This window comes from Miniopterus natalensis, chromosome 2, assembly GCF_054644295.1.
Source record: "Miniopterus natalensis isolate mMinNat1 chromosome 2, mMinNat1.hap1, whole genome shotgun sequence".
Classification (NCBI taxonomy): Eukaryota; Metazoa; Chordata; class Mammalia; order Chiroptera; family Miniopteridae; genus Miniopterus; species Miniopterus natalensis.
Window position 1 is genome coordinate 75,528,286 of NC_142082.1, and position 14,121 is coordinate 75,542,406.

At 38.7% G+C, this 14,121-nt stretch overlaps 1 protein-coding gene across 7 annotated transcripts in view; it reads left to right on the plus strand.

Moving 5' to 3' along the window:
• The window catches only part of CDADC1 (cytidine and dCMP deaminase domain containing 1), an 80,963-nt gene that overhangs the window by 12,311 nt on the left and 54,531 nt on the right, over positions 1-14,121 (plus strand). For all 7 annotated transcript variants that reach the window (XM_087814341.1, XM_087814340.1, XM_016205448.2 and 4 more), the window contains exon 4: positions 12,459-12,636. In XM_087814341.1, the coding sequence (XP_087670467.1) occupies positions 12,459-12,636 (178 nt within the window). The remainder of the gene's footprint in view (positions 1-12,458; positions 12,637-14,121) is intronic.

Below are 14,121 nucleotides of genomic sequence, written 5' to 3' on the forward strand. Positions count from 1 at the left end.
AGGAAGTGCAGAGGTGTAAGAGGGCTGGCTGGGCTCCCATAGGCAGCATTTGAAGTTCTGGAGGGATATCTCAGCTGTGTGTGGGGGGGCGGGTTCCCCCTGAGAAATTTGGGGTCTAAACTCCAAACTGAGGTCTCCAGCCCAGAACACCAGAACTGGAAAAGGTGCCCACATAACGCCTGGCTGTGAAAAGCAGCGGGTTTTCTGTCCATCAGGGAGAGACTGCTGGAAATGTAAGTACCCTCTTAAGGGACCTATGCACAAAATTTCATGTACAGCCACTCGCCTTGGGACCTGGCAAAGGGAGGGCAGGGTGGACTAGAGCTGTGCAAGGAGAATCCGAGGTTGGTGGATCTGGGGACAGAGCTGAAAAGACAGCTGTGTGGATCCCTGTGCTGAATCATTTCCTCATACTGCAGAGGACATATTTCTCAGGCGGATTTTTACCATCTAGGCAGCTTTTGCCTGGGCAGGGAGGGGCAGTTGCTCCACCCATTGGAAACCCTCTTACCACACCCTGTGGAATTTGTGTCTTGTTCATTAAGTGACTGAGACTAACAATCAGCTTGCAGGCAGAGGCAGCTCTCTGGGTGCTTTGAGTCTGTCTGATCTGCTTCTGGACCCAGGGCTAGGAAAAGCATAAACTGGTGTGTGCATCTTGGTCCTTTTCAAATGCACTTGACCGCAGCAGAGGGAGTCACTAGCTGTGGATCATTGATGACTCCAAGCAGGGTACTCAGGGCTAGTCAAAAACAGTGTCTGACATTGGCCTGCACCAGAGACTCTCTGAAGGGACCCCAAACCAATAAGCCCAGTTTCCAGCTTTAGAAAATAACAGAGCAGGATCCAATAAGCTTCACAAGCAGTATATCCATAGGGAGGAGATATTAGCAGGCTCCAAACCCTACTGAGGTGAATTCCACTTCCTATGATAAGCATCTGCACAGTAGCTAGCACACTGTGTTGAGGGTTGTGCCTCACTTTCAGTCAACCTGAGTGTCAAGCCCATGCACAAATGAGACAGTAGCAATCAAGACTCAATTACAACATGAGAGCCCACACAACATGCACAAGGGACATTATTAGAGCACTCAGGTCGGGTGATCAGGGAGAGTGCACCATTGAGTCCCAAAGGTCACCTACTACTTAAGGCCACATAGCCAAGACTAGTAGTCATAACAGATTGACCAAACACACAGAAACAAACCCAAACAGGGAGCCACAATGGGGAGCCAAAGAAAGAAGCCCCAAATGAAAGAACAAGAGAATTCTTCAGAAGAAGAGATAAATGAAATGGAGATAAGCAATTTATCAGATACAGAGTTCAGAGTAATAATTATAAAAATGCTCAACAGCATGAAAAAAAGGCAGAAAAGCTATGAAAAACAACCATTCAGAAATGAAGAATGACATAGCAGAAATAAAGAATAAAATGGAAGGAATAAACAGCAAATTAGAAGAATCCAAGGAAAGGATCAGCAAATTAAAAGACACTGTAGAAAAAAATCGTTCAATCAGGGAACCAAAAAGAGAAAATAAATAGGAGGACAGTTTAAGGGACCTGTGGGACAACATGAAATGTAACAATATCCACACTGTAAAAGTACCAGGAGGTTTGAAGAAATAATGGCAGAAAACTTCCCTACCCTGCTGAAGGAAAATGTCACACAAATTCAGGAAGCACAGAGTCCCAAGCAAGAAGAACCCAGAGACCCATGCCCAGAATCATCATAATTAAAATACCAAAAATTCAAAACAGAGAATCTTAAAGGCAGCAAGAGAAAAGCAATTTGTTATCCTCAAAGGAGCTGTCATAAGGGTGTCTGCTGACTTCTCATCAGAAGCTCGAAAGCCAGAAGGGAATGGCATGAAGTATTCAAGGTAATGAAAAGGATTTGAAACCAAGAATACTCTATCCAGCAAGGCTATCATTCAAAATAGATGGTGAAATAAAGAGCTTCTCAGACAAAAAAAGGCTAAAGGAGTTTACCACCCCCAAACCAGCGTTGCAAGAAATGTTAAAGGGACAGCTGTAATAATAAAAACAAATCTATGGAGAGAAACATAGGCATAAAGAAATAAAATGGCAATAGATGAGTACCTAGCAATAATAACCTTAAATGTAAATGGATTAAATGATACAATCAAAAGACATAGGGTAGCTGAATGGATAAGAAAACATGACTAACATATATGTTGTCTACCAGAGACCTGCCTTAAAACAATAGACTCACACAGGATGAAAGTGAAAGAATGGAAAAATATTTTCCATGCAAATGGAAATGAATAAAAAAGGGTAGCAATAATTATATCTGACAAAATAGACTTCAAAATGAAGACCATAATAAGAGACAAGAAAGGTCATTACATAATACTAAAGGGATCAATCCAACAAGAGGATATAATCCTGATAAACAAATATGCACCCAGTATAGGAGCCCCTAAATTTATAAAAAAAACTTCTAGAGGACTTTAAGGGAGAGATCGACGGTAATACAGTCATAGTTGGGGACTTCAACTACCTACTGAATTTGCTGGATAGATCTTCCAGGCAAAAAATCAACAAGGAAACAGTGACCCTAAATCACACACTAGATCAGATGGATTTAATTGACATTTACAGAACATTTCACTCCAAAGCTGCAGAATATACATTCTTCTCAAGTGCACATGGGACATTCTCAAAGATGGACTATATTTTAGGAAAGAAAATAGCTCTCTACAAGTTCAAGTAGATTGAATCATATCAAGCATCTTCTTAGATCACAATGGCATAAAACTAGAAATAAACTACAATAAAAACACTCAAGGAGGCAGAGAAGATGGTGGCACTCTGACAAGAAGCAGAGTGCCCTTGCTCCTAGCCACAGACTCGATTTACCACTAAAATACTGCATAAACAGCTTGGAAAAACAAGAGAAATATAGCTGAGTGGACACATTCAAGTAAGGAGCACTGAAGAAACATCATAGAGTCTGCTAAGGGGGAGTGGGGCATAGAAAGGGTCAGTTCCCCCTGAAGCCAGTGCTGGGCTCTGAGGCCCAAGGGTTAGAGGCTGCAAAGCTCCCTCCCTTTGGGAGTGTGCACTGGCACCCAAAAGCTGGGATCTCAAACCCAGAGCAGAGGAGAAGAGAAGGAAGCCCATGTAGGGTGGGCAGAGGGAGCCAGGGGAATAATGTGCCTGTGAGGAGGGGACCACGCCTTCCCAGTGAAACAACTCATCTAATGGCGGCAGCTGGGACAGCAGTCTTTCACCCCGTGTGCTGATCATAGTAAAGGCTGCCCCACAGTGTGTGGCTTCCAAATAGAAGGTGGCCAGAGGGCTGCACTGAGCAGCCACCTTCATGGACCCTCTACTTTCCTGTAAGGCATTGTGTAGAACCCGGAAAGCATTTGAACTGTGTGGCAGAGTGAAGGGGAAGAGAACCCTCCTGCTTCATAGTGGGACCAGAGCCATCAGCTGGGAAGATCAGGTCCCCAGCTGCCAGAGCTGCCCGTGGGGTGAATTGGAGATTTTTGACCCACTCTTAGTGGAGCCAGGATAGTGCACAAGGAGCTGCCCCAGTTTTACTGAGATCAGCTGTGCAGCAGACCTGCATGAGTTTGACTTTGTGACCCCTCCTTCTTGGTTTTGAGGCATGAGGACACCAGGACTTGCAAGGCGGATTCTCTTCCTGTTTGTTGCTTTGTGCATTTTTGAGTTTTTGATTGCTGAACGGGCTTCCACCTTCCTGGCTTGCTCATTCAGGAGACAGACCAGCAAAAGCTGGGATTTGATCCTGCATTGTGGAGACTTTGAAATGGGTGCCCTGTGAGATCAGCAAACTAGGTCTGGGAAAGGAGGGGGCAGAGCACCCCTACCTCTCTCCCGCAGTCTAGGAGCACCACCCCCAACAGGAAAGGGGCTGGTTCAGCTCACTGAAGACCCAGATATCCCCTGCAGGGCACAGTCCTGAGGGGGAAGGGAGAACAGCTCACAGGCCAATACAAGAATAAGACTCTCAGGGAGTATTTGGGAACTGGAGGAAAAGCTTAAAACACCTTCTGGGGGCTAGGCAGGAAAAGTGGTCACTGGAATGTTTTTTTAATCAAACCCACTGAACCCAGGCCTCTGAAACTGCCCATACAGAAAAGGCAACAGACTGAAGTCAATCTGAAACTGCAGCAGGCCAGTGCATGGGGAACTAGAATTGGAGGATAGGGTAGAGACTGAAGAACTGGCTTTGAAGCAGAGACTAACTTCCCCACAGTGAGTGCCTGACAGTGAAACCTCTATGTAAGGGGAACAATATCCTGAGTTACACTAGCCGACCTTTACTCTAAATACTTTTCAGAAGACTATGGAGTAAGACCAGGCAACCACAGTGGGGAGGCAAAATAGCTGACAAGTGGATATGGTCCACAGAGAGCCTCAGATCAGCCAACTACCTAAGGACACCAGAGTCAAACCTAGACAGCTCCTGACATTGGCTGATACAAAAGTACTTTCCCAAGAGAACTGAAATCAGCATACAGAACAGTGAGCCTCAGACAATATAAGCTGCCTAGAAGGAACTCACCTGATTGACTTTCTTTTTTCTAAAAAAAATTAAAAATTTCCTTTTAAAATTTTTTGTTTTTAACTTTTTAATTAACTTTTTAAAATTTGTTTTGCTTTGCTTGTTCTTTTGTTTTGTTTTTGTTCTTTTATCAAGATTTTCTTGATATTCTCTGCTTAATTGCTGAAATATTATCATTATAACCAATAAGTTTACTGCTTTTCTCTGTTGTTTCCCCATATCTCTTATTGGACTCCTTCCCTGCCCTTGCTTTATCTCTTTCTATTCTGGTCCCACTGGCATAATTTTCTTTTCTTCTTGTTTTCTCCCCTTTTATTTTCTGTCTTCCTGTCTTTTTGTTTGTTTGTTTGTTTGTTTCTGTTTGTCCCTTTATTTTGTTTTTATTTTTTATTTTTCAACTATTTTCCTGTTGCTACTCTCTACTCTTAATTTTTTGCCTGCCCCTCTTTCAGAATCTTTTTTCTGCCCTTTTTATCTACCGGTAGGTTCTCTATTTTTTATTGTTATTTTTAATTTTTTTTTTTACTATTAGCAATAATATCCTTTCCTCTCTCTATTTTTTGTTTGTTTCTTTTTTTTTTTTTTGCTTTAGTATTTGTGTTCTTGCTTCGCTTTCCCAATTCTACTTTCTCTTGGGATGTTTTCATTGTGATTATCAGGATATATGATAAGATACTGCTTGTTTCCTGGCAGTTTCATTGTGTTTTGTTTTGCCTTGCCAGCACCTGTACAACAGATCACAGGACGTGATTGGGGCTTAGCCAACCTGAGAGGAGAGTCCTCCCAAGAATGGCTCACCAACAATGTAGACCCAATCACAACAGGAGAGCCCAAAATACCTAAAAAAGGGACACACCTAGAGCACATAGCTCAGAAGTATAAGGACAACACACCTCTGGGTCCCACTGAACATACAGTACAAATCCCACCCCACAAGACTGGGAGACAGCAAATATATCTAATATACAGACACAAGCACTAAGAGTCACTAAAATGGGGAGACAAACAACCCCCAAAACTAAGAAAAGGAAAAATCGCCAGAAAAAGACCTTGATGAGAGGTAGTTAAGCACGTTATCAGAAATACAGTACAGAGTAATGGTGATAAAGATGCTCAAGGAAATTAATGAAATAAGACACTTAATGGAAAGGTCTAGGAACTTAGTGAAAACATGAAAAAAGGGCTATATATCATAAATAAGAAAGAGGCAGAAATGAAGAATACTATATCTGATATCAAGAATACTCAGGAAGGAATTAAAAGCAGGCTCAATGAAGCAGAGGATAGAATATGTGACTTAGAAGATAAGGTAGAAACAACCACTCAGTCAGAGCAGCAACACGAAAAAATTTAAAAAGCATGAGGACAGTCTAAGGGAGCTTTGGGACAACATGAAGCAGAACAACATATACATCATAGCAGTCCCAGAGGGGGAGGAAAGTGAACAAAGGATAGTGAACTTGGTGGAGGAAATAATGACAGAAAACTTCCATAAACTGGTGAAGGAGGAAGCCACACAAGTTCAGGAAGCACAGAGTGCTCCGGAGAGGAAGAACCCAAAAAGACCCACTCCAAGATACATCATAATTAAAATGGGAAATGTTAAGGGCAAAGAGAGACTATTAAGAGAGAAACAAGCAGTGACCTACAAGGGAACCCCCATATGGCTGACAGCAGATTTCTGGACAAAAACTCTTCAGGCCAGAAGGGAGTGTCATGAAGTTCTCAAAGTAATGAAAAGCAAGAACATGCAACCAGATTGCTTTATCCAGCAAGGCTATCATTTAAAATTGAAGGTGAAATAAAGAGCTTCCCAGACATAAGAAGCCTAAAGGACTTCAGTTCCACAAAACCAGCATTGCAAGAAATGCTAAAAGGACTGCTCTAAGTAGAAGAAGGAATAGTGAGAGAAAAGCACATCCACATAAAGGGGGGAAATGCCATTAAATAAGTATATATCAATAGTAACCTTAAATGTAAACGGAATAAATGGTCCAAACAAAAGACATAGGGTAGCTGAATGGATAAGAAGGCAGGACCCATATATATATATTGTCTACAAGAGGCCCACCTGAGAACAAAAGATTCACACAGGCTGAAAGTGAAGGGATGGAAAAAATAATCCATGCAAATGGAAACGAAAAAAAAACCTGGAGTAGCAATGCTTATTTCTGACAAAATACACTTCAAAATAAAGACCATAACAAGAGACAAAGATGGTCACTACATAATACTAAAGGGATCAATTCAACAGGAGGAAATAACCCTTATAAATATATATGTACACAATATATGAGCACCTAAATATATAAAAAATTTCTTGGTGGACTTTAAGGGGGAGATTGACAGCAACACAGTCATAGTGGGAGAGTTTAACACCCCACTGTCATCATTGGACAGATCATGAAGAAAAGAAATCAACAGGAAAACAGAACTTAAGTGACACACTTGATCTAATGGATTTAATTGACATTTACAGAACATTTCATCCCAAAGCAGCAGAATATACATTCTCAAGTGCACATGGAACATTCTCAAAACTAGACCACATGTTATGATACAAAACAAGTCTTTACAAATACAAGAAGACTGAAATCATATCAAACATCTTCTCAGATTACAATGGCATGAAACTAGAAATCAACCACTATAAGAAAATTTAAAAATATTCAAACACATGTAGGGTAAATAGCATGTTATTAAACAATGAATGGGTTACCAATGAGATCAAGGAAGAAATCAAACACTTCCTTGAAAAAAACAAAAATGGACACAATCCAAAATCTATGGAACACAGGGAAAGCATCCTGGGACAAAAGTTCATAGCAGTACAGGCATACTTCAGGAAACAAGAATAAGCTCTAGTAAAACATCTAACACAACAACTGAAAGAATTATAAAGAGAACAGTAAGAAAAGCCCCAAGGAAGTCGAGGGAAGGAAATAATAAATATCAGAGCATAAATTAATGACAGAGAGAGTAAAAAAAACAATGTAAAAAGTCAATGAAACCAAGAGCTGGTTCTTTGAAAAGACAAATAAAATAGATAAACCTTTAGCAGACAAACCAAGAAACAGAGAGGACACAAATAAAATCAGAAATGAAAGAGGTGATATAGCAACTAACTCAACAGAAACACAAAAGCTTGTAAGAAAATACTATGAGCAACTTATATGCCAACAAACTGGATAATCTGGGTGAAATGGACAAATTCCTAGAAACATACAATCTTCCAAAGCTGAATCAGGAAGAGGCAGAAAACCTGAATAGGCTGATAACAACTAATGAAATTGAAGCAGTAATGAAAAAACTCCCAGCAAACAAAAGTCCTGGACCAGATGGATTTACAGGTGAGTTTTACCAAACATTCAAAAAGAATTAACTCCTATTCTCCTCAGACTATTCCAGAAAATTCAAGAGGAGGGAAAACTCCCAAGGTCTTTTTTATGAGGCCAGCATTATCCTAATCCCCAAACCAGATAAAGACACTACTAAGAAAGAATATTACAGGCCAGTATACCTGATGAACATAGATGCTACTGTCCTCAACAAAATACTAGCAAACTGGATCCAGCAATACATTAAAAAGACCATACACCATGATCAAGTGGTATTTGTTCCAGGGATGTAAGTCTGGTATATAATATTCACAAATCAATTAAAACAAAATGAAGGACAAAAATCATGACCATATCAATAGATGCAGAAAGAGCATTTGACCAAATCCAACACCCATTTTTGATAAAAACTTAGCAAATTGGTAATATAGGGAACATACCTCAATGTAATAAAGGCTGTATATGACAAACCTAATACCAACATCATACTCAGTGGTCAAAAACTAAAACCATTTTCCTTAAAAACAGGAATAAGACAGGGATGTCCGCTTTCACCACTCTTATTCAACATAGTTCTGGAAGTCCTTTGCCACAGCCATTAGACAGGAAGAAGACATAAAAGGCATCCAAATTTGAAAGGAGGAAGTAAAACTGTCATTATTTGCAGATGACATGATATTGTACATAAAACCCCTAAAGACTCCACCAAAGTACTACTTGATTTGATAAATGAATTTGTCAAGGTAGCTGAATATAAAATCAATATCCAGAAATCAATGACATTCTTATACACCAACAATGAACTTTCAGAGAGAGAAAATAAAAAAACAATACCATTCACCATTGCAACTAAAAAAATAAGATATCTAGGAATAAACTTAACCAAGGATGTAAAAGACCTGTGCTCAGAAAATTACAGGACACTGACAAAAGAAATAGTGGAAGATATAAACAAGTGGAATAATATACTATGGTCATTAGTTGGAAGAATTACTAACAGCATATTTCACAGAACTAGAACAAATATTTCAAAACTTTGTATGGAACCAAGAAAGACCCCTAATAGCCATAGCCATCTTGAGAAAGTAGAAAGGATTGGGAGGGGTCACTTTACCAGATATTAAACTGTACTACAAAGCCATTGTAATCAAAACAGCCTGGTATTGGTACAATAACAGACATAGATCAGTGGAACAGAACAGAGACCCCAGAAATAGACCCAAGCCATTGTGGTAAGTTAATATTTGACAAAGGAGGCAAGAGCATACAGTGGAGTGAAGGCAGTCTCTTCAGTAAATGGTGCTGGGGAAATTGGACAGGTACATGCAAAAATACGAATCTAGATCACCAACTTACTCCATACACAAGAATAAATTCAAAATGGATAAAAGACTTAAATGTAAGTTGCAAAACCATAAAAATCCTGGAAGAAAACATGCATTAAAATCACAGACATCTCATGTAGTGGAATTTTCACTGATACATCTCCTAGGTCAAGAGAAACAAAAGAAAAAATAAACAAGTGGTACTACATCAAACTAAGAAGCTTCTGCACAGTAAAAGAAATCAGCCTCAAAATACAAAGGAACCCCCAGGTATTGGCGAACATATTTGTCAAGGATGTATCTGATAAGGGGCTAATTTCCAAAGTGTACAGAGAACTGATACAACTCAACAAGAGGAAGATCAACAATACAATTAAAAAATGGGCAAAGGACCTGAATAGACACTTCTCCAAAGAGGACATACATATGTCTAAGAAACATGGAAAAATGCTCAATGTCACTAATCATCAGAGAGATGCAAATTAAAACCACAATGAGGTATCACTTCATACCTGTCTGAATGGCTATCAGCAATCAACAAATGCCATGTAATGGGGAAGATATAGAGAAATGGGAACCCTGGTACGCTGCTGGTGGGAATGCACACTGGTACAGCCACTATGGGAAACAGTATGGAGTTTCCTCAAAAAATAAAAAATGAAATTGCCATTTGACCCAGTGGTCCCACACTAGGAATATATATCCTAAGAAATCCAAAATACCAATCAGAAAGAATATATGCACCCCTATGTTCATAGCAGCACTATTTAAATAGCTAAGATCTAGAAACAGCCCAAGTGCCCATCAGTGGATGAGTGGATAAAAAAGCTGTTGTACATTTACACCATGGAACACTATGCAGCTGTAGAAAAGAAGAATCTTACAACATGGAGGGTCCTGGAGACTATTACGCTAAGCGAAACAAGCTAGTCACAGAGAGACAAATATCACATGATCTCACTTATATGTGGAATCTAATGAACAAAATAGATCCATAGACATGGAAGCATGCAACAGAGTGAAGAATCTCCAATGGGGGTCTGGGAAGCGATTAACCAAAGAACTTTTATGCATATATGCATAACCCATGGACAGATAATAGTGTGAGGAAGGCCTGGGAATGGAGTGGGAGCAGGGTGGAGGTGGTAAATGAGGAGGGAGGGAGTAAAAAGGGGACATCCGTAATACTTTCAACAATAAAGATATTTTTTAAGAAAATGTAAATCAACTTGGCCTAAAATGTACTAATAAAAAATACATTGATGAGTATGCTTCCCATTTATGAGGAACAATTTTCAAAAGTCTTTAGTGGTCAAGTTTTCTGGCTTTATATCTGTGTGCTGAACAGAAAATCTCTCAAACTAAAATAATTTCATTGCAGCCATTTCCAACAGTACAGCTAGTTCAGTTTAATAAAATGAGCTCCAGCAAGGTAAGATCTTTTGATAAGGCCTCACTAGTTCTTTTCCAAAGTTACAATAAAAACAACAACAAAAAACTTGCTGGAAGTATTCATAAGTAGATACTAACATATAGTTTGTACTTGAGGAACATAAAACTATAAAAAATTTTGAGATGGGAAGGGAAAGCGTTCACAAATTCAAGGTAAATTTAAAGCTTATTTTAAAAGCTAATATAGGCCTGGCTGGGCGTGGCTCAGTGGTTGAGGGTCGACCTAGGATCCAGGTGATCTGGGTTCGATTCCCAGTCAGGGCACATGCCCGGGTTGCGGGCTCGATCCCCCTTCAGGGGCGTGCAGGAGGCAGCCGTTCAATGACTCTCATCATTGATGTTTCTATGTCTCTCTCTCCTCCTTTCCTCTCTCTGAAATAAAAAAAAGATATATTAAAAAAATAAATAAAATAAAAGCCAATTAGGTAGAACTTTCCTATTTTAGATGTTTTGGATATAAATGTTATTAAACAAAAGATTTTTGTATTCCTTTTAAGTGTTGTTATAGATTAGAGATGGTTAACTCAGAAATGGAATTCTATAATATTTATTCCTTTTTTCAGACATTTTATAAAATATTCTCCATAGTGTCAAACATTTATACTCATAACTGAAATTGAAACTTGACTATTTTAGTTAATATAGCTTTGGTCTCATCTTTAAAGTGATTTTAAATGTGTCCTATTGGGGATAACTGTAGAGTAAAATCCCTTTGAAAGGGAGTAGGGAAACATGGATACCCTCTTCTCAGTCCAAGTTCCCCTCATATTGTAACAATCATTCCAGAACCCAAGGATCAGATTTACTTTCCTAATTTCAGAGTCTTATGCTGTGAAAGCAGCAGAGACTATTTTGTGCCCGCATAGAACTGAGTTTTACCTTAGTGTGTTATATCAGATATTAATATTGTTATATTAGCTTTTTTGACTAGTATCTGTATAAGTTAGGACACTTTAGGTTTAGAGTAACAACTCTGAAGAACCCCAGCCAGTCCCCAGCCTCCATGACTTAAAAGCAGAGTTAACCCAGTCTACTACCTATGAGTGGGATACTGCTGAGATTATTGTTCTGGCTTTGAATTCTCTCTTTCCTTCTAATACCTGAAATTCTAATTTCCTTCTAATACCTAATTCTAATTTCCTTCTAATTCCTTCCATTCTTTTGAGCTTGACTATATATTTAAAAAATTTTTTAAATTATAGGTAATATATTTGTTGGAATTAATCTAGTCTGCCATTGTGCTAAAAATTGTTTTTAAGAAAGAAGTTGAGAATTATCCTTATTTTAGTCAGTATTTTAATTATTTTAAAAATCAAAACTATCGCTTTTTTAGTTCTGCCTTTTACCATCTGTGGTCTTTCAGAAAGTCACATGAACTTTCTGGTCTTCACTTATTCATGTGTAAAATCATAGTTTTCCAAATTTTTTTTATGAGCATCTAGAAGCTTAATACTAAATAGTCCTAAACTATATGCTATAAGAAAAAAAGTCAAATCAACTTGATTCTTGCCCTTTACTAGGTCAAAATGTATTCACTAAGACAGATTAATGATATATAAATGCTTAATTGATTAAGAAAACCTAGATTTAGAACATTTCTGGTATAAAGTCAACATTAAACATTCCAAAAAATTGGGGGAACCTAATGAAAATGTGCTTTTGTTTAAACTGTTCAGGTAAAGACCTAAACAAATTTTCATTTTATTAATAAATGAAGTATATAATCCATGATATGGTCATTAGCTATTTTAACTAATAAATTATTATCTTTTATCTTCATGCAGGTGAAGAAAACTGGTCTTGTGGTGGTGAAAAACATGAAAATTGTTGATCTTCACTGTTCAAGTGAAGAGTTACATGCTGGAAAAATTGCTCTTATAAAACATGGGTCAAGGCTGAAAAACTGTGATCTTTATTTTTCCAGAAAACCATGTTCTGCTTGTTTGAAAATGATCGTAAATGGTAAGTGCAGATAAGACTTTGTTGGAGATTATTAACATTTATCTGAGAATAGTCAGTGGAAACAAATTGCATAAATACCACAGAGGTAATTTAGAAATATATATAATATATCTGAAGACAGTTTGATATACTATAAGAAGAGTCAGAAAGCTTGGATTCTGGTCTCAGCTCTGTCACTAACCTGTTAGATGATGTTTTATGTATTAGTAGACTAATATTAGCTGCTATAACAAAACACTAAAATTTCAGTGGCTTAATATACTAGGGATTTATAGCCCCTGTAGAGTAGTACCCCTTTATCCATGGGGGATATGTTCCAAGACCCCTGGTGGATGCCTCAAACTACAGTACAGAACCCTATATATGTGGTTTTATTCCTATGCAATACATACTTTTTCACCTAAAGGAAGCACTTTACCGCTTCTCTTTGGTATATCTGAAGTGCCAGCATCACTACTCTTGTGTTTTGGGGCCATTATTAAGTTAAAATAAGTTCCTTGAACACAAGCACTGTGATCAATACCATGATTCTGCAACAGTCGATCTGATAACCTAGACAGCTACAAAGTGACTAGTGGGCAGGCAAACTTATGAATTGTTTTTTTCTGGAATTTTCTATTTAATATTTGTGGACCGTGGTTGACCATGGGTAAATGAAACCACACAAAGCAAAATTTCAGATAAGGGGGGACTACTGTAATGTCCCAAATGCAGATGTTGCTGAATAGTAGACAGCTTGTTCCAGTGGTTGATTCCTGGACCTAGGCATCTTCTGTGGTACTGCTGCTGTCATCCCCAAGGGCCTTGAGTCCTCTGCATTCAGACTGAGAAAGAAAATGGAGAGGGCATATCTGCTCTTAAAAATTCTGGCCCAGAAGTCACATACATCATTTCTGTTCATATTCACTGTGGAAACTGTAGTTCCTGGCTGGCAGCTGCCTCCCAATGACTGCTCTACATTTTGGAAGGAGGAACACAAATTATTAATGTATAGCTTTCCATCTCTGTCTTATCAGGCTACTCACTAAATCTCTTTGTGCTTATGATTCTTTTTTTCACCCAGGTAAGTATGCAGACCATTCTTCTGTTTAAAAAATATTTTATCTTTTACATAGGTACTGTGATATTGTGATTTATAATATCAGTAATAGGTTTGGTCTTCATCCCATTCCTAGCACAGAGCAACTAAAATCCTGTGGAATTTCCTGAGTGGTAAGAGTGACAAAGGTGTGTTTTGTTGTTCATAACAAGCCCTTTTCAAGCTGAGTTTCTGTTAATGATGTGATTTTTAGAAAACCCCTGTGGATAGGGCTTGGTTGCCTGGGGAACCAACCAGGTGATTGGAGGGCTGGAACTTTCAGCCTCTTCTCCTAGAGCTCTGGGAAGGAGAGAGGGGCTGGAGTTTGAGTTCAGTTATCAAAGGTCAATGATTTAATCAAACATGCATATGTAAAGAAGCCTCCTTCTGAGACCTTCTGGGGGAAA